Source organism: Brachyistius frenatus, unplaced genomic scaffold, assembly GCF_029030835.1.
Source record: "Brachyistius frenatus isolate BFR_SWC_R1_liver_20210118 unplaced genomic scaffold, ASM2903083v1 Contig_6, whole genome shotgun sequence".
Taxonomy (NCBI): Eukaryota; Metazoa; Chordata; class Actinopteri; family Embiotocidae; genus Brachyistius; species Brachyistius frenatus.
In genome coordinates, this window is record NW_027210605.1 from 72,930 (window position 1) to 98,275 (window position 25,346).

General features: G+C 43.0%; 2 protein-coding genes across 3 annotated transcripts; one reads left to right on the top strand and one right to left on the bottom strand.

Moving 5' to 3' along the window:
- The first annotated feature begins 2,100 nt into the window (after positions 1-2,100).
- On the top strand, positions 2,101-3,353 carry mipb (major intrinsic protein of lens fiber b). The gene is made up of 4 exons (XM_069689127.1): positions 2,101-2,460; positions 2,725-2,889; positions 2,973-3,053; positions 3,168-3,353. Exons 1-4 carry the CDS (start codon positions 2,101-2,103, stop codon positions 3,351-3,353), a joined length of 792 nt encoding a protein of 263 aa, XP_069545228.1.
- Positions 3,354-7,200: 3,847 nt separating this feature from the next.
- On the bottom strand, positions 7,201-25,021 carry rbm38 (RNA binding motif protein 38). Of its 2 annotated transcripts, XM_069723027.1 has the most exons (5): positions 24,813-25,021; positions 24,524-24,723; positions 22,782-22,905; positions 19,918-19,972; positions 7,201-7,729 (listed from the first exon to the last, which is right to left on the bottom strand). In XM_069723027.1, the coding sequence occupies exons 2-5, from the start codon at positions 24,692-24,694 to the stop codon at positions 7,378-7,380; spliced, it is 702 nt and encodes a 233-aa protein (XP_069579128.1). In that variant the 5' UTR covers positions 24,695-24,723; positions 24,813-25,021; the 3' UTR covers positions 7,201-7,377. The 2 variants fall into 2 exon arrangements, with proteins under 2 accessions (XP_069579128.1, XP_069579120.1); XM_069723019.1 differs by having other exon boundaries at positions 24,524-25,021.
- Positions 25,022-25,346: the final 325 nt, after the last annotated feature.

The following is a 25,346-nucleotide window of genomic DNA, read 5'->3' on the forward strand; positions in this document are numbered from 1 at the left end:
CTTCTTGTGCAGTGCAGACATACTCAAATATGCACACATTTAAACAATAAGCTATTTACACACACACACACACACACACACACACACACACACACACACACACACACACACACACACACACACACACACACACACACACACACACACACACACACACACACACAACATGCACAATAGCTATAACTGCCACTGTGCCGCCAGCATTTTGCATTGTGTGTGTTCTTTCTAACATGTATAAAAGGGAGTTAAAACGGCGAGCTCAGCGTTCTGCATTCATCGCCGCCAACTACACACACACACACACACACACACACACACACACACACACACACACACACACACACACACACACACACACACACACACACACTCCCACACTCCCACACCGATGGCTCTCGGCTGGTCAGCGATGCCCCGGTGCGGCTCAGTAACCCCACCGTCCCCCTACATCCCTGCTGTCCCGCTGCACCTCTCACACACACTGAGAATGTTCAGGGCTTTGGTCGTATGTCCTTCTGCAGCACACTCACATATTGCAAACCTCTGCCAAGTACCTCCTCGAAGCCCATGTCACAACAGAAAAAACAATCCCGCTCTGTTGCCTGAATTATTTTTGGGTCGCTGCTTGGTGGCTCCTTGTTTTTCACTGCCACTGTTTCAATGTTGTTTTTCTTCTTTGCACGCATCAGACAGATTTACTTTTTTCCTTTACATTTTTGTGCCTTCACCACTTGGTGCAGGCCGTGCAGCAGTGTCACTGCGGACTGGGCCCTAAAGCGATGTCAAGTTCATGTTCAAGTGCTCATTCCAGGGCTCTTCAGTGACTGCTGCCACTTTCCTTCACCTAAAGTTACCTGATAATCACTAATCGATGGTTTAATTGTGTCCAGGACAACAAAAAGAAGCTCGAAACTTAACTTTGCTCTTTAGCTGTAGCGTTAGCATTTGGCGCTGCAAATTTAAGACAATGCTCTGCTAGCTTCTCCTCCTGTGTTTTGGTTTAATATGTATTTTTGTCTTGTCTCTGAGCATACATAGCCCACATGCTTGTTACAGACAATGGTTTCACAGGGTCAGGCATTTCACTGTATGGGACAGTTCAGCGCTGTTAGCTTTGGGCACTTCCGTCCGGGGCCCCAACTGTATTATCGGCATGTGTGTATATGCGTGTGTGCGCACGTGTGTGTCTTTGTGCATACATGTGTGTTTTCTGTCCTTGTCCATCAGAATTTGTGTCCCCTGATTATGACAGTTATGATATGACAACAGATGACATACGCCCCAAAGAAAACGTTCTCCTCTCGGCTCCGGCTGTTCTTCGCCGCGGCTGTTCCTCCTAGTTTACCACTCACCCTGGAAAAAAAAACATACTCCTTCATGTCTTTTTTTTTGCTGTGAAATGTCTCTACCTCACACTAAATATCGGTCATGGATCCCCACTCATTCTCGCCTTATATGTTTCTGTCCTCAGATACGCTGCCCCTCTTTTGGACCAGTTCTCCTACAGGGAGGCGACAGAGGGGTTAAGTTTGTTTGATTTAGGATGTCCAGCACTGCCGCCCCCCGCCCTTGGCCCTACAGGGGGATTATGGCGTCACCTGGGGGCCCCTGGGGGGGTATTATAAAGCGCCGGTCTGGCCCTCTCCCCTCCGTCAGAGAGGCTAAAAGGTCCACTGGACACTCTGTCTATCCCCGTCTCTACTTTAGAAACACCCCTTTAGCATTGATGCCCACCTCCTCTTGACAACTCATCCCACCTGAGATCTCCACCCACACTCCCACATCATCTCACACCTATGTCTTTGCGACAGGTGGATAGAGGTGGCAAGCGAGCGCAGCTGAGTTGACTTTACCAGCCCAGTCCACAGTTTGGTAAAGAACCGTTGAGTGGATTCGTCTGTTGACGTTCTGAAATCCTGTTTTGTGTTTAAATTGACTCTCAGCCGTGTAGTGAGCTGACTACAAAAGGGAGATCCTTTTTTTTATTTTTGGCATTTGAAGAGGACTGAAAAGGTAAATACTTACCTTTTCCAGACTTACCCAGATTTATTTTTAAATCATCTTCTTCATCTGGTGGAGAGCCTCAAGCGAACAGTCACCATGTGGGAGTTCCGGTCGATGAATTTTTGGCGGGCGGTCTTTGCTGAGTTCTTCGGGACCATGTTCTTCGTCTTTTTTGGCATGGGCGCTGCCCTGCGCTGGACCACTGGACCTCATCATGTCCTTCATGTGGCCCTGTGCTTTGGGCTGGCAGCCGCCACCCTCATCCAGTCCATCGGCCACATCAGCGGCGGCCACATCAACCCTGCCGTCACCTTTGCCTACCTTATTGGCTCACAGATGTCTCTTTTCCGCGCCATTTTCTACATTGCTGCTCAGTGCCTGGGTGCTGTAGCCGGGGCCGCTGTGCTGTACGGAGTCACACCTGGCAACATGAGAGGCAACATGGCGATGAACACGGTAAGAACATGGATGTTTCACAAAACAAGTGTAGCAATGTTAGTAAGAACCTTTTTGGGCCAGTTTCATCCGTTGGTCACAGTTTGTTTATCTGTTTAGTTCTGTAAAGAATTTGTATGATGCCAACCATTGAGACGTGGTGGAAAAAAAACAACCTTGGAAAAATATAATATATTAACAGCGATATCAATTAATCGATTTATCTAGTCCAAATCAGTGGTAAATACTCAGTGAAATAACATTATTCCATTTGTGTATCTGCAGCTGCAGCCTGGCATCAGCCTGGGGATGGCCACCACTGTGGAGGTCTTCCTCACCATGCAACTTGTCGTCTGCATCTTCGCTGTGACTGATGAGAGGAGAAACGGACGCCTTGGATCTGCTGCCCTCTCCATCGGCTTCTCCGTTACCATCGGACATCTCATGGGGGTGAGACACCTGGGAAAAACTACAGCATTTATAAAGATGAGTATTTTATGACAAAATGCAGTAATAATTGTCTTGTGTTTTAGATGTACTATACCGGTGCAGGAATGAACCCTGCAAGGTCCTTTGCCCCTGCTGTGCTCTTCAGAAACTTTATCAACCACTGGGTAAGACCTGAAATCCAGCTGAAGAGCTTGAATGTTCCAGCTTCCACTTTACTCTCAGCAGGAATCATAAAGGACAGCGTGTGAGGTGCTGAATGTTAATCTTGTTGTTGGCAGGTGTACTGGGTCGGGCCTATGATAGGAGGTGCCATGGGTGCCCTCCTGTACGATTTCATGCTGTTCCCACGCATGAGGGGTCTGTCCGAGCGCCTGGCCACACTGAAGGGCAGTCGGCCCCCTGAGAGCGAGACCCAGCAGGACACCCGCGGGGAGCCCATCGAGCTCAAGACGCAAGCCCTATAAACTGGCCCCTGCCCCCTTCGCTGACTGGGGCCGAGGGTTGAGGGACAAGGCCCTGAGCTACCCCACCTCCACTGCCCCCACCCCATGCCTTCACATAACCATCGCACATGTAGACTAACACGTGATAAGTTTTCCAGTGCCACTGTAACATACATACATACAGGTTCACCACCTTCAACCTCAACACACAACAAGACTCCTCTACCCCCAGTCCTCACTCTGTATTCTGAACTGGACATTGTGTTTTTGATAAATGGTGACCAGAGCCTGAACCAGTAGCCGTCTCGTCTCTCCCTGCCCGCCTGCTTCCTCCTCCCAGCCAAGGCCTTCATCTGCAATGCAGAGGAGCGCGGAAAACCCTGAAATCGAGCAGAGAGGTTTGGGGAGGCGGGTGTTGGGAGGGGAGGGAGACTGCGGGGCAGAATGAGGGTGAGGCAGGGATGTGGGTATGATATGAGAAGGGTAAGAGAGCATGGGGCAGGAGAAGGTGGAGTAGAGGGGTGGGGGTCGGGTAGGACAGAGAGGGCAACACTCTGGGTTTGTGGTCGTTTCAAGTTGGGTTAGACCAGTGAAGATGGGCATGCTTTTCATTATTCATCTGAATTTATCTCCATTTTAGTTTTTTGTTTTTTTCTGCACTTCAGACACAAGACGTGGATGTATGATACCATTAGATTTTACCAGGGTTTCATTATTTTCAATCACTACATTTTATCTGTGTGTTTGTGTTTGTGTGTGTGTGTGTGGACACCTCTGCAGTATGTGTGTGTGTGAAAGTGTGTGCGTGAGAGTGAGCGTGTGCATGTGCGTGCGCCTGCCCGTACGTATGAGTGTGTTTGCAAGTGAGTGTGTATATGTGTGTATGTGTGTGATCAAGATTGCAGATACAGTACTTTTTATTTTGTTTTATTTTCATTACCGCTCTCCTGTTTCGTACCATTAACTCTGTTCATTTTGTCATCAATTTTTAAGACATGATCATTTCTCCTCCCCTCACTGTGGTATTTGCTATGATATTCATTTTTACATAAACCATCTGCTTTTTTGTTCTGAACCAGCGCAATCCAAAGCAAATGTTGTATCCCAGACTTCAATAGTGGGTCTGCAGATCGGCTGTGCGAGCTTTACATTGAGTCTCCTTTTATTATTTGATCCTTACTGGGAGCACAAGGCGTTTCAATAAAAATTTCAATGATAATAAACATAAAAACTTGATACAAGGGTTGGCTCATTTTTGCTCCTTTAAAGTGTACTTCTTATGGATTCAGAGGGCATGTAGGAAAGTGAGTTGCAATAAATAACTATGTCCAGTAGGGGGCGAAAAGAGCACGTGAAAGACTCACCTATAATTAGAAACAGCTCAATGATTTCTGGACAAAAATAAACCATTAAGGACAAAAGTTCAAAGTCTGTGCATTAAGAAGAAGGATGCTGTAATATATTACATTAGTTTAGGGTGTGTGGTCAAGGGAGGGGTTGTTTTTGAGACTATTGCTGGAGTCTGATAAGGAACGTGGTAAAAACGGACACATGCGCATATCTTCCACCGTCTTCTGCTCTTGTGCTTCACAGCTCATAAACTGCAGCAGAGATAAACTCCACTTTCAGGGGTCTGACAAAGCAAAAAGAAAAAAAAAGAAATCCTCTGAAAAGACCAAAACCAAACAAATAAATATTGTCTGTCTTATTTCTCTGTGTCAGGAAGCCACATTTTTGACAATGAAACTGGGAACTGTAGTTCATTTTGATGTCCGTCCTGCTGCTGGACTCGTACGGCACCAAATGTGTATCAATCTGCAGCTACGAATAGTCCCAAACAAACACAATAACTTTTAACGTACGTTTGACTCGTGTTTTTAAAGATTATTGGGACAGCTGAGAGCCGCAGACAGTGAAGGTGGAAAAAGGAAAATCACATTTCCTTTGGATTTGTTGACATCAAGAAAATCCCCAACCATATGCTGCAAGTCCAATAACCAGTGAAGAGATTTTGCCTTTGTTGGAGCCATATCAGAGATTACAGGGTGTAACGTAAAGATGAACAAAACAAAAATGGTCAGCTTTGCATGAAATCACTGTCTATTGGATTTTCTTAAAAGAACAGTAATCATACAGCAAATACAAAGCAAATGACAGCATGAGCAGCAAGCTTTGTTCTGTCCTAATGTAACTGAATCTTTGATACTCATTAATTACTATGTCTTGCTCTCATTTGTGCATAAAAATCCCCACAAAATTAAGAATCTCTGTTTTGAAGAGGTTATATGTCGGTTTTGTGGACTGGAGCCGTTGCCAAGTAACCAGCAGATACTCCAGTAAGTTACTGCGTCCAACTGTGGCACATAACCTATTGTAACACCACAGCTTGTCATTTTTATTGTCATTTATTTTTTTTACAGACAAAATAAGATATAATGTGTTAATTAGTTATCTCACTGGCTGCAGCCTTCATAATTACCATACAGATACCAGACTGAAAACAATCTTCTTATTAAATTCTCAGCAAGAAAGCAAAAAAAACCATTTTCACTAAAATGTTGAATTATTGCTGTAACCCATGTGCCTTTCCCCTGAACACTTTTCCTCTCATTAGTATGAAATGTCAGAAATGTAAGCAACTCTCCAAGTGTTTACGCAGCAGCTACTTCTGACAAATATTATCCACAGATACTGAAATATGACCACAAATAGCATGTCTCACTTAGAAATATTCACTTTTATTTTGCATATTTGTTTAAAATGTGATGTATGGCTTGGTTTAAGACTACTAAGGTGGTGCCACAGCACCGAGAGACTCCAGTATCATTGTAAAAGCGTCTGTCTGTATTCTGCAGCTGGAGAAAAAAAAAATACAATGACAAAGAAACAACTCAACAACAGTACTGTGGCTGGAAAAGGAGCTTTGTCCTGACACTGGCGTATACTGCATCGCTCTATTTCTCTCTCTCACTCACTCACTCACTCACTCACTCACTCACTCACTCACACACACACACACACACACACACACACACACACACACACACACACACACACACACACACACACACACACACACACACACACACACACACACACACTTCTGAAACTGAATCTACATCCAAACACATTTACTTGATATGTATATCACAAACAGCCCCCTCAAACCAAATCCAGAAACACTCCTGCTTCCGAAGTTACATGTCAATAAAGCCTAAAAAGCAGCTCCGGGACTTTCATGTGATGAATTTTGTGTTTTAAGTGTTTTATGTGTCGTTCTGAGTAATGTCGTAGCAGTAGCAATAATAACACAATGTACCAGTGTTGTCTACCTTAATCATGCTCATCCTCTGTCATCATAATTGCATATTCTGTGATAATCACCACATAACTTGCCAGCGGTAGATAAGAGGAACAAAGAGGAGAACAATAAACATTTTGTTCATTTGGCATGAGAGGCTAATAAAAATGACAAAATGAACCAGGTACAGAGAGATCTCTAAGGCCATAGACAGAAAGGTAACCTTGAAGAGGAGGTAATTGGACCTGCATTTCTGACTGAGGATCTGGCTTTCAGCTTGGCCAAAGTCCAGCATTCAGCTCAGTGCGTTTGGAGAAACTGCAGCCGCAGCATCGTGTCAAACAGACATATTTCTCACTGTCCATACCCATGTGCTCTCCGGCAGTCAGACCGCCTCAAAATTCACCGAAGAGAGAGAAACATCCAGAAGATTACCAGTCGTCTAATTCCAGTCCCTGACGGCTTCCTACTAATGAAAAACATTCAGTGTATGCTGATGACAGTAGCGGTACAACATTTTCAATAACTATTACAACAATGATATATATATATATATACATATATATATATATATATATATATGTATATATATATATAAAAAGGAATGAGAGTGTTCTCGAAAAGCCCTTTTGATTACATCTCACTCTCTTCCATTTGTCCAGTCTCGCCCTGATGATGACACATTTCAAAAGTCACACTGTTTTGAGTCATCAGGTCAGCAGGTCCAGTCCAGCTCAGAGCTTCTCACTGCATGCGATCGGACTGGTGCAGAGGGTAGTGGAGGAAAGCCTGCGGGGCGGCAGACACAGTGGTGAGGGCGGTCAGGGGAGGGTGGATGGCAGCCGGAGGGGTCTGGGATGCGGTGAGGGTGGGAGCTGGCGTGCCGGGGGAGAAGCTGTAGCTCAGGTAGCCAGCAGAGGGCGACGGTGAAGGGGTGTAGGGGTACTGCTCCAGTCCTGTGGGGGCATAGTGGCTGTAGGCGGAGCTGTAGTCCAGGTAAGGGGAGGCGAGTGCTGTCGCTGTGGGGCTGAGATGAGACTGTAGCAGCAGGCTGGGCTGGAGGAAGGCCTGGGGGTAGACGTACTGCTGGGCGAGCCTGGAGAGACAGAGGAACAAGAGTCAAGTCACCAATTAGCAAGTAGGGCAGCGACTGAAAGTTATGTCTATTATTTATTAACCTGCAGATTATTTCCATTAACTGAATCATTTTCTGGTCTAGAAAACATCAGAGAACCCCAAAACAAATACCCATCACAGTCTACTGGAGATGACCAATAGTGAAAGTAATTAAATTTACTATTATGTAAAACAAGGAAAAGCAGCAAATCCACACATCTGAAAACACACAGAATTTTCATGCTTGAAAAATGATTGAAACGATTGAAGCTGAATTTTCATTTGATTGAGTATTCAATTAGTTTACTAATCATTGCAGGTCTGTTTGCAAGCATTTTGATAACAGATTAGTTTTTGAGTTATTTAATATAAAAACATTCTGTTTTTCCTCAGTTGTCTACAATCATACTAAATTAGATATCGGTGGATTTTTTTTTTTTTTGGACAATGCTGGCGTGCTTGAATTTGGCACAGACATTCACTTAGAATCAAGGACCAACTAATAGATTTGGGTGGTCAAAGGTCACTGTGAATTTATATCCATCCTATTCTAGTGAAATTTTAGAATTTGGAGCTTCTTTGTAGGACCACTGTCATGGCTACAACTTTGTTTTCTATTACCATCAGATTTATTGGCCAAATTCCTTCAAGTCTTCACGACTTATATCATATGTTCTAATTCAAGTTTTGCACATAAATTGCTGAATTGTGAATCCTCTGACTCAAAATTTTAATTTCAACCTCAATTGTGTTCAGTGTTAATTCAAAATGTCTTCTTTGTTTAGCAAAGACGTTCGACATGGCAAACACTCATCCAGCATGTTAGCATTGTCACTGTGAGCATGCTAACCCGCCATATTAAGATAATGAACATAATGCACATTAGCCTACCTGCTACAAGTCAGCATATTAACATGTCAACAAGTAACTCAAAGGACAGCTGTGTCCCAGCCTTACAAAACATCTGGCTTGGCTGACAACTATTAGTCTTATTCATCTTTTTGAAATCTTACGTTCTTTATCTTCCATTCATTTTTAGCCACGCTTTCTTGACCTTTTCTGTCATTTTTGGAAAATCTTTTTTCTCCGTTTCTTTTTTTTGTTGTATATGCAAAAAATAAACAAACAAACGACTAAAGAAAAAAAAAGTGTAGGTCAGTGTATGTCGTGTGACATGAATGGTTAGGAAAGGAAGATAACACATGAAGTGATATTACTCTTGAGCCTCAAGTATAAAAAAAAAAAAACCGTGAATAAAATTACACAGGCCTGAGCACATCTATATCTCTGTCTAAATGTCCGATGGCAACGTCATAAAAACGTGTGTTCAGAGCTGCCACTGCCGCTGTGTCGCGGTGAGATCTGATCTGATTCGTGTCATTTTAACACCAACGGTAAGAAGGGACACTGTACGTACACACAGTGCTGCAAACAGACAGCAGTTTCTCCAGTAACTGCTTTTTTTTGTGATATCCCAAATACTGAGTCCTATAAAGGCGTTCTCCTCCTCCTTTTAAGAGCAATTATCAGCACCGTTGCCTTAAAATAGATCTCCTCCCTTGTGTTTAGGTTTAATTAGCACGTTGCCTGAGAAACGTTCAAAAGAGAAGCTATGATCCAAATGAAACACAATTATAAGAAATGTCTCAATCTCTATCAGGTTGATGTTCTGAACTAAATAATCTGGTTTCTTGGTTCTTTCTACCTGTGCACTCACGGACACACACACACACACACACACACACACACACACACAACCTGCCACAACCAATGCACTGTATTGTGAGATTGTTGGTCCTCGGTGCCACAGCAATAATGAGAGAAAAAGCGCACTACTGTCCTCCTGCATTCAGTCATGCCCTTGCCTGAGGCTGCCCACTTAACCTGAACTGCCTCAGTTACATCTGGCAAAAGCAGGAGCGATCATGTCAGAGGAACTAGGTTATGCTGCTGCGTTTAAGTAAAAACAACAGAACATGACAGTGTTGAACACTTAACACTCCCGTGATCAGCGCCTACAGTCAAACCCATTAACCCGAGAATAACCTTGTCACTGAGTCCGAGCAGGTGATCGGGGCGGCGAGAGGCGGCCTGCTGCTGCTGCTTACCCCTAAACACATCGGGAGCAAGGATCAGGTGTGCTTTCACAACAAACACTGAGCCCAGGCCTGTTCACACCCACTCTGCTGTATACACAACACACAGACACACACCTGGATGTACAGGATGCCTGCCAGTATACTCCAGTGCCCATATGTGGATTTTCAACCTGTTCAACCGCAGTTAGCTCCTTTTTTAACCGCAGTGTTTTGTACTGAGGAATCCCAATGACCCAAATTATTCTCATTTTCCACAGCAGTTCCTCAGTTTCTGTTGAATATTTCATAAAAGGGACAAAACTCCTCATAAATATTACTCTCCAGAATCTACATTTTTTTCTTTTCAAATAAGCATACTGACTTTACTGTACAAGTTTACTTGATTTTAGTAAAAAAAAAAAAGAAAAAAAAAAGAAGAAGAACCTTGGGCTCTATGGATAAGAGACATTTTGGGGAATCTTGAAATACAATAAGTATCCTCTTCCACATCAGTAGACAATAGTGATATTAAAAAAAACCTGGACATTTCAAAAAGGACATTTTTACTTCCACCTAATAAAAGTTGTAGTGTAAAACATAGTAAATAACGACCTTCTAATAAGTCAGTGATACTGACCTATTTTAAAAATACACCTCAAATGTAAAATATCGAATGTAATGACACAGAAATGAAACCCATCAAATGTAACATTTTAATCACAGTAGTACCAGGGGGCCTCTAAATTTTAATCGCAGTTGTTATTTATTAACTGTCATCATATTCAAATGTTACAAAACTGATATATCAGCTGGACGATTTTAATGATATTGGTCTATGAAAGATATAATTATATCTGAATATATGTTGGCCGATATGTGCCGCGATGTTACAGAAAATATATGCAGAAAAAGTTCATTTGGGTCTGGTAATATCAGGCTAACTGATGCCAGTGTGCCAGTGGGGACAATAAATGGTGTAATATAGGATTTGTATATCTTTGTCGCAAGTGTTAATAGTGTTTTATTAACACATTTGAGCGATCATTGCAAGATGATGGAATTTTTCCAGTCCATAATACTGGCATCAAACCAAAAACTCCAGTATTGGTTGGGCTCTTTAAACAAAGAGAAAACAAAGGGCCAACATGTAAAATAACCAAAACTTTTTAAGTATTAAAACTGTATGTTTAATGTCGGACAACACTGTAAGAAACAGAGAATAGTTGGAGGGAGTTCTGGACAAGAAAGCATGACAAAGATCAAATCTGCAGACTAATGATAAACAACAATAGATCAAGTCAAAACAAAGCTGAAGATAATAGCGTCCCGCCTTCTTGACCCCTCTGTATCCCATCTCCCTTCTTCCAGAGCAGAAGTGCAGTGTCATTCCCACGGCTGCGTGCCGCTGCCTGCCTGCCTGCCTGCCCGTGCACCGGCCTGACTGATCCAATGTGACAGTGGCATTATATGAGGGGGAGCTGCGCCTCGCCTCTCTCCTCGCCTCGCCTCTCTCCTCGCCGTGCCTTGCATCATCACAGGCTGTCAAACACACACTTATATGTATGTATGTATTTTTATATATATATATATATATATATATATAGGAGATGTAGACAGACAGGCATGAAAACATGAAATCACAAAGCACACATTGAATCACACGGTCAAACTCATCACATCCAGAGAATGTGAACATGCAAGAAATAAATGTATCTCTCACACACACTTAACAGGTTGTGTGTAGTTACTTAAGCAGCTTAGAAGAGGATGTGTGGATGTCTGTGTGTGTGTGTGTGTGTGTGTGTGTGTGTGTGTGTGTGTGTGTGTGTGTGTGTGTGTGTGTGTGTGTGTGTGTGTGTGTGTGTGTGTGTGTGTGTGTGTGTGTGTGTGTGTGTGTGTGTGTGTGTGTGTGTGGTGAGTGGGGGGTTCAAGCATGGCGGAGCTAATTGGCACAGCTGCATGGGTGTGCACTCACTAACAGACCCATGAGAGCAGAATAACCTCCACCGACTCCCTTCTCTCTCCCCTCACTGGGTTTACTCCCTCACAGCCATCTTCCTCTGTTGCACTCCCCCTCACTGTCCCCTCTCGAAAACCAGGCAGTGGGATGAAAGAGATAGGATGTACTGACTAAAGAGAATAAAAAACAAAACATCCTCTCTTTTTTGTTTTTGAGGGTCGAGGTTGTGGCTCTTCGGACGAGGAGCGAGAGATGCTGAGAGGTGAAGGATCAGCCATCATATCCTTCATGCCTTAGGACAGCCTCGCTTTTAATAGTTCAGATGAGGGATGAGAGGAGGGTGAGTCAGTCAAAGAGACAAACACACACACACACACACTCATGGAGACGCACACGCATGACCCTTCGTCCTCTCTCGATAAACACACACACGGCTTGAGGGAGGCTGAGCGATAGAAAAGGCCAACATCAGCGCTGGACACTCAGCTCTCTTGTCAGCGAGCAAGAAAGACATTTAAATTTGATTCATTCAAATAGGGTCACGTGATGTGGAGAAAATGTGAAATAACTGATATGTTTACTGAATTTTATCACGGCAGTGTCAGTCATGATTACTTCAGTGTATCTCGGATAGTTCACGCTTGAAGCGTAAACCCTACACATGAACAGATTTTGATGTCAATATGAAGAAATCCAAATAATTTCCATCTCGCGTTCACTTGTTGCTCATCCAACAAGCGTTTTAAAACATCCTGTTCGTGACTGGATTTATCTGCTTCAACTGTTTAAAGTGATAGTTTGAAAATTTTGAGGTGAAAATCCTTCATTTAAAGCTATTTGTCAGATTTCTAATGACTTAAAACCTCTTAAGGTTAATAAAACTTTAAAGGTCTCTGAAGCTGAGTAAGAGTAAATCATAAGGCAGCCAGACAGAAACAGATGTGAATCACACCTTCTGAGACACATTGGACTGATTGTACAAAATATAATAATGGTGTCATCATAAAAATTTAATTAGTTTCAGTCCACTTCTTGTATTTGATTGTTTCCATTTCAGTATTTTGGCCCAATTCATATATTCTAAATACTTTAGATTGTTTTTTTTCCCACATCTTAATAGCTACTGCAGGTATGAAGGATTTCACACAAATAAAGGGATTTAAAAAAAAATTAAAAAAAATTTTTTTATTGTATATGTTTTGAATAAAAAAAAACAACATCACATTTAATAAAAAAAAAAAAAAAAAAAAGATGTTGACATGGATGTTTGTCACTTTTAATCTATTCCCACACCAGCCAGCGTCTCCCAGCCCAACCTCACCTCCGCTCTGCTCCTTCCATCTCTCCACTATTCCTCAGCTCTCGCCTGCCAGCCTCCATCTCCTCCTACCGCCAGCTCTTACAAAACACTCACGCAGCTGATTTATGATTTATCGTATTAGTTGACTAATTGATGAATTAATAACTCCAGCCCTGAGAGGTCATGTAATTAATCATTTGACTGAACCACAAAACAAATAAAAAAAAATGTGCAGCTCATGGATTGAGTTAAACTTTTTTAAGCAGTTTTTTAATGTTTTTTTGTTTTGTTTGTTTTTTAAACATCACTTGTCTGCAGCCGTTTCAAAGTAAAAGTCTTCCTCCAAGCGTCATGCCTTCATCTCGTCCCATTTCTGGCAGTTTGACAGGTTTTTGTTGGATGGCGCCTGCAGGCACATGATATATACAGAAGTGTTGATTCAGCCTGAAATGTTAAGTCACTGCTCATTAAAAATGGGCCTCCGTCTATATCTTTAAGCACTGTATTTGTCAACATCTGATTTTGGCTCCAACAAAAGACAAAAAAGGGGAAGCAGCAGCTGAGTTTGGTGTTGAAATGCACATTACAAAACTACAAAAGCTCAAAAACTCAAGGACTGAGAAAGAGAGAGAAAAAAGCAACTGGCAGATCAAAATGTGACTCATCTTTTAACAGACAACTAAACAAAACAGGAGCTTTCAGAGCGATGAAAAGCTTCCAACATGATCTTTTTACATGCTTTTATTCAAATTAGGCTTTTCATCGAACAGAAGTGCCTCTCTTAATTGGGTCCCTTGGTAAGAGGAATATCCACCTGAGGGTTCGCTGTCTACCTAAACCCCTCGACAGACAGAGTGATAACTACCGGCTGAAAGAGGGGAGGAGAGGGGGAGGGAGGGAGGAGGAGGAAGGAAGACTGAAAAAAAAAAAAAGACAAAAGCTGCTTTCACACTACAACCCTGAACTTATGTAGACATTAACCAGACGAGCTGTGTGTGTGTGTGTGTGTGTGAGACTCAGTTGGACCGGACATTAAACGGACTTTACACAGCCAGATCTCAATTACAAAGTCTGTGTAATGTCATTGTGTTGATAGAGCAGTTCATTGTAGGCGCAGTTCATAGTAGAGGAATGGACGTGTTAATTATGCTTCTATCATATCTGCACGCGCTACCCAGAGGCCACACATCACCTAAACATATATAAAAGTATTTCCAGTAGGTTAAAAACGGTGCCATGAAATTACCCATGTTGTGATTTGGCGCTATATAAATAAAATTGAATTGAATTGAATTGAATTGAATTAAAACATATCTGACACAGACAATCTAAAAGGGCAATGTTCTGACCTTATTCCCAGGACAGGGCTCACATGAGAAAATGGCTAAAGACAAAAGACAGTTGAGGATTTCAACATTATAACGAGACAGTTTTATCATTCCCTGACGTTTGATTTAATAATGCTATAATAAACGAGCTCCAGCATTATGTCTACCGCCGGCCCTAAAGCTTCACCGAGCCTAGCAGCAATTACACCCGGCCACAGGTGTGGTAGAAGTCTGTGTCACCTCCTCCTCCCCCGCACTGTTATACTGTTTCAACAGGAAATACCCCCCCCCACCACCACAGCCTCACCGCACAGCCATCTCCTTTCTTTTCTCTCCAAAAAATAAACACCAGAAGGTTTTTTTCTGCCAAGCAACCGTACTGACATTGGGTGCTGAAGGCAGACAGCAGGCGGCCATGGGCGACAGATGCCCCCCACCCAACCCCCCCACCCCGCCCCAAACGAGAACATGTCTCCCCCACCCCCAACTCAGCTGTACCTCAGAGCCACATTTGGCATCCGCCCGTCCTCTGTTCTGTCAAAACTTTTAAGCAAATACGCCGAAGCAGCAGACAGGGCTGTGCTTTGTTTGAGTTTATCTTTGATATTTACTGTTTATTGTGTGGGGTCGTCTGAGCAGACAGAGGCAGCATCCCACTGGGAGCCCCACAGTGACGAAGACGAAGGGGAATCGGCAACAAAAGACCCGCGCACACACTTAGGCAGATTTCATGTTTAAAGGAGTAGTTTGACGTTTTGGAAAAACATGTTTATTTGCTTTTCTTACTGTGAGTTACAAGAGAAGTCTTCCACATCAGTCACTCAAATATGAAGTGACAGCGTATAGCGCAACAAAGACACTGAAAAGAAGGGGAAACAAAACAACAAAATCCACCTATCAGCGCTCATTGAATAACATGTTTTGTATGTTAACATTTTTTTTGGTGGGTATCGTTTTAGACCCGTATCTGAAAAGTGACTCACTGGGCTGTACCTGCTTGTTGCCAGTACCCTACAGCTTCCTGATAGACTGAATAAACAAACTGTAATGTGTTAATTACCCTGAGTTGACTAATTTGGGGATTTAAGACAGGGGAAGCTTCTATTAGCACAGCCCTGTTTCAAACTTCAGCTATTCCTTTTTGTTGTTCCTAAAATAAAGGTCCTTCATGTTGGAAGGAAATGTTTGAAACTGACTGCAGTCATACTGATCATGTCAAAGACACATGGAGCTTTGCAGCAGAGAGATCTGAACCGGGCCAGATGTGCCCTTTTCACATAGATTTCACTGGCCCTGAGGTTTATTTATCGCCTGTTTGAATATGTTATTTATGTCCATTAGACTTGACTAGATTAGTTAAATTCTTTAAAAAAAAAAAAATTCAGGTCAGGTCGCCTTCTGTCGGCCTGTTTCAGTGCGGTGAATACAGAACAATGAAGTGATTTCATTCAACAAAATGATTTCAGACAAACAACAAAGACTTAATGTCTCATCTATTTTGGAGAGATAAGAGTGATAGTAGTCATTCAAAATAGACCATTTCCTGTTCAGGAAAAGAAATCCACCATCAAATCAAAGTGTAACACCTTTTGCAGCTACAGCTGCACTGAGATCTCTTGAGATTAATGCTGCCGCACATATTGGTATCGCTTCTTCTTCTGCAACAGATGCAACTAAATGCACCAGAGAACAATAAAAATAACATATTTACAAGATACTTTATAAACTAATGGTCTCCTTCAACATATGTGGTGTTAAAAAGGAGAGACCAAAGAAGAAGACATTTTAGGTACAAAACCTTTTACGAAGTAGAGAAACAGCAGGAAGCTTTCACTGTCTCTTACAGGAGATGAAGCTCTACCTCGGCCGGTTCTGGACATATTTCAGGATGTCGCTGGGACAGTTTCGAGTTCCTGCTGGGAATGCTAGTGTCGCATCTGAGGAGGCAGATGATCAACTACAGGGATCCAGCTGACCCAGAGCAGCATCTGGCACTCTGTCTGTTCTGCCTCGAGACAACCTGATTGGTTGATTCCCTTTTTTGCAGTGGGAAAGCTAGAAAAAAAAATCAACCTCCTTCCAAAAAAAAACGAAACACATTGTCACGTAACGTTAGCCCGCTGTGTGAAAGTACTCATGACTAAAACAACAGTTTGAACAAATAAATTGACACATTAATTAATCACACACAAAAAGCCCCCGAAGACTAAACACCTTAATGCAAAAAAAGTGAATCGATTTAAAAAGGCATACCCATTTAACATTACATTGCCACAAAATTGTTGGGAAAGATATTTAGCAAGACTAAAAACCTGGTATAAGGCTAGACCCGGTATGAAATACTAGAGGACATTTAGTTTGAAGTTATGACTTTTAGTTTGAAACAGATACAGGAAGTCGTAGCATTCAGCTGACCAGTGGTGTAACTTTTTCACTCAGTCACTCAATGGCAGAGGCTGTAGTCAAATAGTTGAATGACAACGTCATGAGATATCGGAAAGAAGTGAAGAAGAATTAATCAGGACTGAGGAAAAGACAGCTGTGGTGCTCAGAGAAGAAAAACATTGGACATTTTTTGCTTCATAAATGACTCAAATATCGAATCATTAATTTAAACAGTTCCAACCAAAACAAATCTGTTACAAACGTCTGAATGGCTCGAGTTGACAGGTGTTCCCACACTAACAAAGTGCCACCTCTTGTGTGTGTTTTCCTTTGGGGTGTGTTAGTTGGTTACTGTGCCAGGTGATGTTTTTGCCTCTTTTGTTTCAGTCTGGGAGGTGTCAAACTGTGACTCTTCCTGGAAGTAGAGATTAAAAGCTCAACTCAAATGTCGGCCGTCACTCTGGGAGACTTTCTATAAACCCTTCATCACTCATTCATAGACTCATCTGGGTCAGCCTCAATTCCCTCATCGCTCATTCAGAAATTGAGGACTGCAATATTAATAGCACTCAGAAGAGTTGAGGTTTTTAATGGACTTTTCTGTAGCCGCAGGATCAAAACTTGTCTCCCTTCAGAAAGTCAGATTGAAGAGATCTTTTCCAAAACGCTACGTCCTGTTTATTCCTTAAAATAACTCTAAAATATAGAAGATCCTGTCACTAAAACTTGACATTTTTGTCAACCAAAGACCAAAACACATTAGAATCAAAGAGAGTGAACACTCTCTTCCCCAAATAGCAGCTATTTCATTTTGAAACGATGCTCAAAAAAAGGAACAGCACGCCCACATACACAGAACAAAATCAAGGAGACAGCAGTGATGGTTGACAACGTCCTCGTCTAAGATCACCTCGGCAGCAGTGATACACTGACTATCTGAGTCAAGCCGAAGTAAGCGTTGTCAGGGGAGTCAACCAGGCTCATCTTACACAACAACACAACAACTGGGTTCGACCTGCAGCGGCTTTCAACGGTCTGTAACATGGATCTGAATCATCCTCCATGTTGACTCATTAAGATTCGTGTTCACACTGAAACCCTGGGAGACTGGATGAGGCGGTAGAGTCACATGTGAATCACATGTGAACATAAAATTTCCCACCAGCAGCTCCCAACCATGACGCCTCAGTTCCCATTGAGCACTCCAGTGCATAGGCAGAAGGCCAAGTGGCCAAAATCCTAATATCGTTAACATTAATATACAACTGTAGCACTATAGTACATGTTCTAGATAATCAATTGAGAAGCTTTTGATGCCTGCCACTCCCTCAACACAAAGAAATACACACTAGTGACCTCAAACCACAGCCTGTCTGTGAGTTTTGAGCAGTTGAATCAAGCGATTCTTCCTTCTCCTACAATTTTTGATGCCTGAGGAGGTGAAACAAAACAACACTTCATGAGAAAAGCCACAGATTATCATAAAAAAATCTAAATGAAAAATAATTTTGTGTAGCACAGTATACAGCGTGGCTGTGGAAATCTCAGTTGGTCGCTTAACCACTTTGGTCCACGCTGACATTATCTCAACAATTATTGGATGGATTGTCACAAATCTTTGTATGAACATTAATAGTCTCCAGAAGATGAATCCCTGTAACTTTGCTGATATTCTGACTTTTTGTTTAACACCACCAGGTCAGGCCAAAACTCCCACGTATCCTGTGAAATATCTCAACATCTACTGAATGGATTGGCACAAATGATTGTACAGACATTCATGATTCCCAGAGGATGTGTCCTACTGCCTTCAATGATCCCATTACTTTCTTTGTAGTGCAATGAGAAGGTGGATATTTCATTGCAATGTCTTGACAATTATTGGATGGTGTACTATGAAATTCAGTAGACGGTCACGTCTCCCTCAGGGTGAATTGCTGATTAATCTAAAGGAGCAGGGACGCCTAGCCTGCGATTGGATGTCAGGTTGTGGGAGGTTTAAGGTTATGGTCAGGATTAGGGTTCGGGACCAGTTGACTGACAAGTGAAACAACCAATCACAGCAGCGTAGAGTTTAGCAGGTGTGTGCCCTTTGGCTGATTAACCCTTTGACAGAGCACGGCGTGTTTCACCGCCAGGTTTCAGTACAGTAGCCCTGAAAGGACAAATCAAACACTGGCTCTAGAGGGCCTTTTGTGATCTTTTCATGTTTTCCAGCTACCGTAGTTTCTCTTACACGCTTGGAAGGGGAGGCGTGTTCAATTTGTTGCAATCTGCAATCTCACCACGAGTTCTCACCTCATCCTACACATTGCTCCTTTCAGTGTCTCCAACACTTTTTTCCTGCAAACCTACTCACATTCCCGTCAGCCGATCACCTGCACTTTGTGTTTAATGTCACTTAGTAAATGTTAGCAGGCTACCACACTAACACACCAAGATAGAGAACATGGTAAGCATTATATCTGCTAATGAGCACGTTGGTATTGTCAGTGCGAGCATGTTAGCGTGGCTATGGTTCTTGTTATTTTCCGCCGTAGTAACTGTCTTGTGACCTCTTGGAATCACTGACCTAATTCATCTAGCTTTATTAAATAGTTTAACTACCACAAAACTCTGTGATGAATCATAAATTGATGCAACAATTCCTGTGTGCACTAATGTGCAAAAACTGTGTGCGCATGTTGGGAAAAAGAAAAGCGATGGAGGAAAGTTTGACTAAATGGCTTGTTGCCTCAGTGAAGCCCAACTCATGCGTGAGCGAAATTCAGAATTGAGCTTCTCTCAGGTTTAATAGACCGGAAAGAGAGAGAGAGAGAGAGATGCATCAAAATCCAGTGTACAGTCATAGATACAGGTGCAGAGCTGAGTACATTCTTGAGTTTAAACAAACACAATCTGTGCTGTGATGTTTTTCTTCCTTTCTTTCACATTGAAAGGTGCCCGTAACTACCACGACCCAAGTACAGAACAAGAGCCAGCGCTCACAAATGTCAAGGACGGAGGAGTGAAACGTATTGTGTTGAGGAGGAGGAGGAGGAGGAGGATGAGGAGGAGGCAGGTGAGAGAGAGAGAGAGAGAGGTTGAAACAGTGGTATTGATTCTTCTCTGTCTTACCCATATTGCCTCTGAGCCCACGTAGGATGGACTTGCTGAACTCCAACAGAAAGACCTGCAGACAAAGACAAAGAGTAAGGAGGGATATTTTAGCTATAGAGTGTAGAGGGAAGAGACGGGCAGACAAGGACAGAGCCAGTTCTCTCCCTCTCTGTCACAGTTTGTTTGAATCAGATGTTAGCATGTATACAGGAGTATCACAGGCTGACTGTTACTCCCTCAGCATGCACACTCACAAATAATGATGCACTCTATTGCTCGCAAACATCTGTGACCTCGCTGCCTCCAGACTTCACCAGAAATCAGCTGAGGATGAGTAAGAAAGGAGAAACTTATCCTCCTCCTCTACCCCTTCTGACTTCATTCCTACATTCCTCCAGCTATTCATTCCTTTCTCATTTCTCTCTTTTACAGTACTGCCATGACTTCATCACCCTTCCTGTTTTTGTTCAAACTTACATTTAAATGCACATTTTCTTTCTTCAGCAGGGCAAAGAGGAGACAGGCATGCTGTTATTTCTTGCTCTTAACAGTCCCATCCCCTCTTTGCTCTTTGTATTCTCTCGCTATACTCTCACCCACAATAACAAAATACCAAGTGCTGCCATCTCCCATCAGCTGCATGCTTGGGGAGTCGCGTCGCAGCACTGGTCCAGGAATAAGGACACACAGTCAGTTGTTGTTGGCGCCACTGTTTGTCAATCACACCTACACACGGCGGCATTTAAGCCAGCGAGCTTTAAACGAAGCAGCGAGGGAGAGCTGCTGTCAAGATCTGGTGTGCACCCAGACGTCGGAGGGGAAGTGCGAAGCATGTGCGGTGGTGGTTAACTCTGAAAAAGCCTGGCGGCAGGAGAGCTGTGCGTAAAAACTCAAGCACACAAAGAGTCAATGGATGGTGGGAACGAGCAGAGACAGCTGGCTGGGTGATGAGCATACCAGCGGTTTTACAGGATTTATCCAACCAACCTCAAATTTATACTTATTGGCTTTGAGAATGGCTTCCTACCATTCAGACAGCTGTGGGTTTCAATCCATTTCAAGTGAAACCTAAAAACCAACATGCAGAGACTTTAAACCTGCTAGAGATGCAGCACAGTGATCATTTACAGGAGCTGCCGTTATTCTTTTCTCAAAGTAAAGATATCCTCAGCTGGTACATTTACGAGTCTTACCCAAAGACTGCGAATAAAAAAAAAGATACAGTCTCAGGGTCTGAAAAGTAAAGCCAAAGGGGAAGTACCTTAATTGCAATACCACGGAGGGCCACTAGTGGCTGGTGCCAAAAAGCCTCTGACTCCGTTGACTCCCATTCAAAAATTACCAAATTCTCATAAAATACTAAGTCAATATATGTTTTCCTCCAGGCATTATGGTGTCATTAGCTATATTCACACCCACAGATCCACATTCTGGTGGGTCTTTTGAAAAGTATTCCATCATTAATTAGATATTAGGCCTCAAAGAGAGGTATGTTTTGGGGTGTTCCTGGGTTGATTTAAAAGCCATGGATTAGTCTTTTTTTTTTTTCTTCATGTCCTTGTCTTCTCAGTCAAAACCACCCTTCACTCATCCTCAGCTTGCCAAATATGGTCAATTCTGGCTCCAAAACACCAACATGACGTCGGCCCAAATGCAAGACAAATGCAACTGCTTCAAAATGGCAGTTCACAAACCACTAGGTAACGTCATGGTGGGTTGAAGATTGGTCTCATTGTGGTTTTTTTTTTTTTTTTTTTATCGTTTTCAGGATGTAGAGTTTACATGATGCATGAGAAACCTAGTCTTTTTGTATCTCTGTATACAAGATCTTAACAGCATCCAGACTTTTGATTGTCTGTCTGCCGGTTTATACATGTCAGCTTCCCCAGTTACGGAACATAAGAGTGATATTCACTTTATGACCTGCATTAAAGAAGTCCAAGTTTCCTTCTTATTTTTGAGGTCACTGACTGACTGCAAAACTGGATTGGATGGGGTAAAACCTGGAGAAATTGTTTAATCCCACAGTTACCACATCCACCAAATACATAAGTGGGACACTAAATTGCTATCAGAAAACTCATATGCATGGAAACACAAGGCAGTGAGACATTTTGATAACATGCCTGTGTTTCTGCACTTGTAGAATGCTGTAATATTTACTGTAATATTTTGTAATGCAATACTCTGCGGTACCAAATTCACACCATGTTGTTTAATAACCACATAACGTATGGTATGGACGTATGTGAATGAAACACTGTTTTTCTTAGGCTTGTTTTCAAGGTTTGGATTGACAAATATTCTAAGACAAAAACCCAACAATGAATTGATTGTATTGACAAGTTTGCACAGCCAAAACCTGATATACATTATTCGTCTGTGCCATAGACCTTTAATGTCGTCCAAAAGCCATTAAAATCCCATCAATGAGTTGTGGTGTTGCACTGGGTGACATGTCCCTTCATTATGACGAACCTGGGTACTGCAGTTTATGTTGAAACAACCCCCCCCCCCCCCACTATTCTTTTTATTAATATGCATCAGACGAATGCACTTTTTATCGCTTATTCTGTAACGTGCCAAAAACGATGGTGTCCAGCTGTTTTAAGGAATTAGTTGGCCTTTTTGAAAAGTAAAAGTGCTTATTTCTGAAACATTTATTAAAGCATTATGAGGGCAGGATTTGTCTGAATGCTGCAAACAGGCTGGGAAGTTCTAACGGTATTTGTTGAGTGAAATAAAAAATAGAATAAAGAGGCCACTAGCAAGTAGGATTCTTAGGTTTTTGGCTAAAACATGGCCAAAAATATCACGTGTATCATATGATCCTAAGAATCCCTTTCAATACTGTGTGTTTCACAACACTCAAACACACTTACTTGTTTGCGAGTTGCGAGGCTTTGCCCCCAGGTACGCCAGGTTGACGTTGGCCTTCCTGCCGTCGATGATGGGGTTTGCATCTTTGCACGCCCGGTCTGCTGCCCCCCTGTCCACCATGGTCACCTGTTGACAGCATCACAGCGTTACAAGATATCACTCTGGTTTGTAAACCCTTTAAAGCTCCATAACTGCATCATGTAAAAGATTCCCTCTTCGGTTTGGATGCTAACATGTGCGATAAGATGAAGCAACAGACACAGAGGGACCCTGAGGGAGCTGCTGTCCTCCTCTCTCCTTAAAATCATTGAATCTTTAAGCTAAGTGCGAGAGAGGACACTGACTCCACTACGTGAGAGGAGCAACCAGCAGCGTGTTTTAATGCTTCCAGAGGAGCTTCAGCTGTGTGTCGGGTCTGGTGTGGGCTGATATGTAGGAGGCAGATTTGTTTTGTTCAGACTGGGCTGCCAAGGTTGAGATACTGGAATCTACCTTAAGGGAGTGAGATGAGGAGTGGGCAGAAAGAAGGCGGAAAGGGGGGGGATTAAGGTCGATGCACGCACGCACGCATGCACACACACACACACACACACACACACACACACACACACACACACACAGTGCAGCTACACTACAAGGTAAACCACAGCTGCAGACAGCTCCACCACCAATAAGTGGGACAGGGAAAGTAAAACTGCGGCACTTGCTTTCGTTTCGCAGCATCAGACTCTGGACTTTTATGCAAACAGAGGCAGAGCATGGTTTGAAGTTGAAGAATTCAGACCGATGAAGGGAAGGAATGGATGAAATGAGCACCTCCCCCCAAACAGCTCAACACACTGTAGTTGCCTCTGCTGATCAGCTCATTGAGAATGCACAGGTTGAGATCATTTAATCATTTAAAGTCCAATACACATTAGTTCTCCGTTTCTTATCTCTGTCTCTTTCACACACAAACTCAGTCAAGCAAACAACCAACTAACTCCATGCTGGCAGAGGGGAAGAGGAGGGGGTGGGGGCTGCAGGACGGAAGTCAAAATGAAACTACTGAGGCCTTATCTTGCAGCGCCAACTGACATGTCACACCTCTGAGACTCTTCCCCCTCCGACACACACACACACACTGATACACTTGAGTTGGCAATAAGCTGCTGCATCTGTGGACAGATGTCTCTCTTTTCTCTCTCTCTCTCTGTGTGTGTGTGTGTGTGTGTGTGTGTGTGTGTGTGTGTGTGTGTGTGTGTGTGTGTGTGTGTGTGTGTGTTGCTGCACACTGAGCAGCACACAGTCGTTACGTCGTGTGTCTGTCTGCGCGCACACTAGTATTTTGGGAGTGCAGAGATAATTGATGACACACTTATAAAAAAATAAATAACGTGCTGCTCATGCTTCAAGCATGTGACTGCCACCACCAGACACTCTGCACATGGCTGCAGCTCGAACAAAGTGGCAGTGTGTGCAGCCTCCAAGGCCAAGAAAGAAAATCCCGCAGGAGGTTGCGATTAAAAAGAAAGAAAGAAAAAAAAGGAGTACATAAAATAAAATGCAATTAACCATAAAAGATAAAGTCGCTTTAAACTCATTAGTGGCTGCAACAGACATGATCTAGTGTGTGTTTAGCTCCCTGACAATCCAATTAAAGTCAGAGCGGCTGATAAAACCGTAATTAAACACCATATTTTACTCTTTATGTTCAGCTCTTCGTTTATGCTACGAGAAAACAGATGAACTTAGATTGACTCACAAAGCCGTATCCTCTGGATTTTCCAGTCTGTTTGTCCGTGATCACCACCGCCTCGTCGATGTCCCCGAAAGTCTCGAAATATTTCCGAAGTGAGGCGTCGTTGGTGTGATAAGGCAGCCCGCCGACAAAGATCTTGGTGTAAGTTGTGTCCTTCTCCATGGTGGGGTGCATTATTTCTAACGGAACCCCAACCAGCTGACCTAAAAACAGCGGCGAACTCATGCGGCTTGACACAAACTGAGAACGTAACACAAAGAAAACAAGACAGCGGCGAGATAACTTTACGCACCGTGGTCACCGACAGCCTACAATCACGATAACAGCACGGCCATCGCTAAACACGCAGCCTCCGGTTGCCTTTACGTAGTTTACCGCTTCTGACTGTGTAGTCCTGACAGGTGTCTCGGACCCCTCTCGTCGCCTGTCCAGGAAAAAAAAAACCGTCTTCGAGCTTCGGTAGGAGCTTGCGTTCGCCCACTCTGCATCTGGTCCAATCGACGAGCGGTGCGTCTTTTCCCATCGGCGTATCCCGCCTCCTGCTCCACCCTACCGCTGCTGCACTCACACACAGGAAACCCCCCACACGGCTGCTGAAATAATGAAACGGAACACTTGAATAATTTGATTTCTTCTGTAGTGGAGAGCAGGAAGGACCAAATGTCTCCATGAAAGACTGGCGAAATACTATTTATACAAAACAACATCCCCGTCTGAAGATGGCTTTGACACGCTTTTAAATAAGCTGTGGAAGAAGTTGGTGTGAGAACCACTGATCAAAAGAACCAGTTGATACCAAACCAATAAAAGCTAATGAAAAACATGA

Coding starts and splice junctions, on each gene's coding strand:
- mipb (XM_069689127.1), top strand. CDS start 2,101: ATGTGGGAGTTCCGGTCGATGAATTTTTGGCGGGCGGTCTTTGCTGAG. Junction 2,890..2,972: donor CCATCGGACATCTCATGGGG/GTGAGACACCTG, acceptor CTTGTGTTTTAG/ATGTACTATACCGGTGCAGG. Junction 3,054..3,167: donor GAAACTTTATCAACCACTGG/GTAAGACCTGAA, acceptor TGTTGTTGGCAG/GTGTACTGGGTCGGGCCTAT.
- rbm38 (XM_069723019.1), bottom strand. CDS start 24,745: ATGAGTTCGCCGCTGTTTTTAGGTCAGCTGGTTGGGGTTCCGTTAGAA. Junction 19,973..22,781: donor GCCTCGCAACTCGCAAACAA/GTAAGTGTGTTT, acceptor CTTTGTCTGCAG/GTCTTTCTGTTGGAGTTCAG. Junction 7,730..19,917: donor TGGGCTCAGAGGCAATATGG/GTAAGACAGAGA, acceptor CTGTCTCTCCAG/GCTCGCCCAGCAGTACGTCT.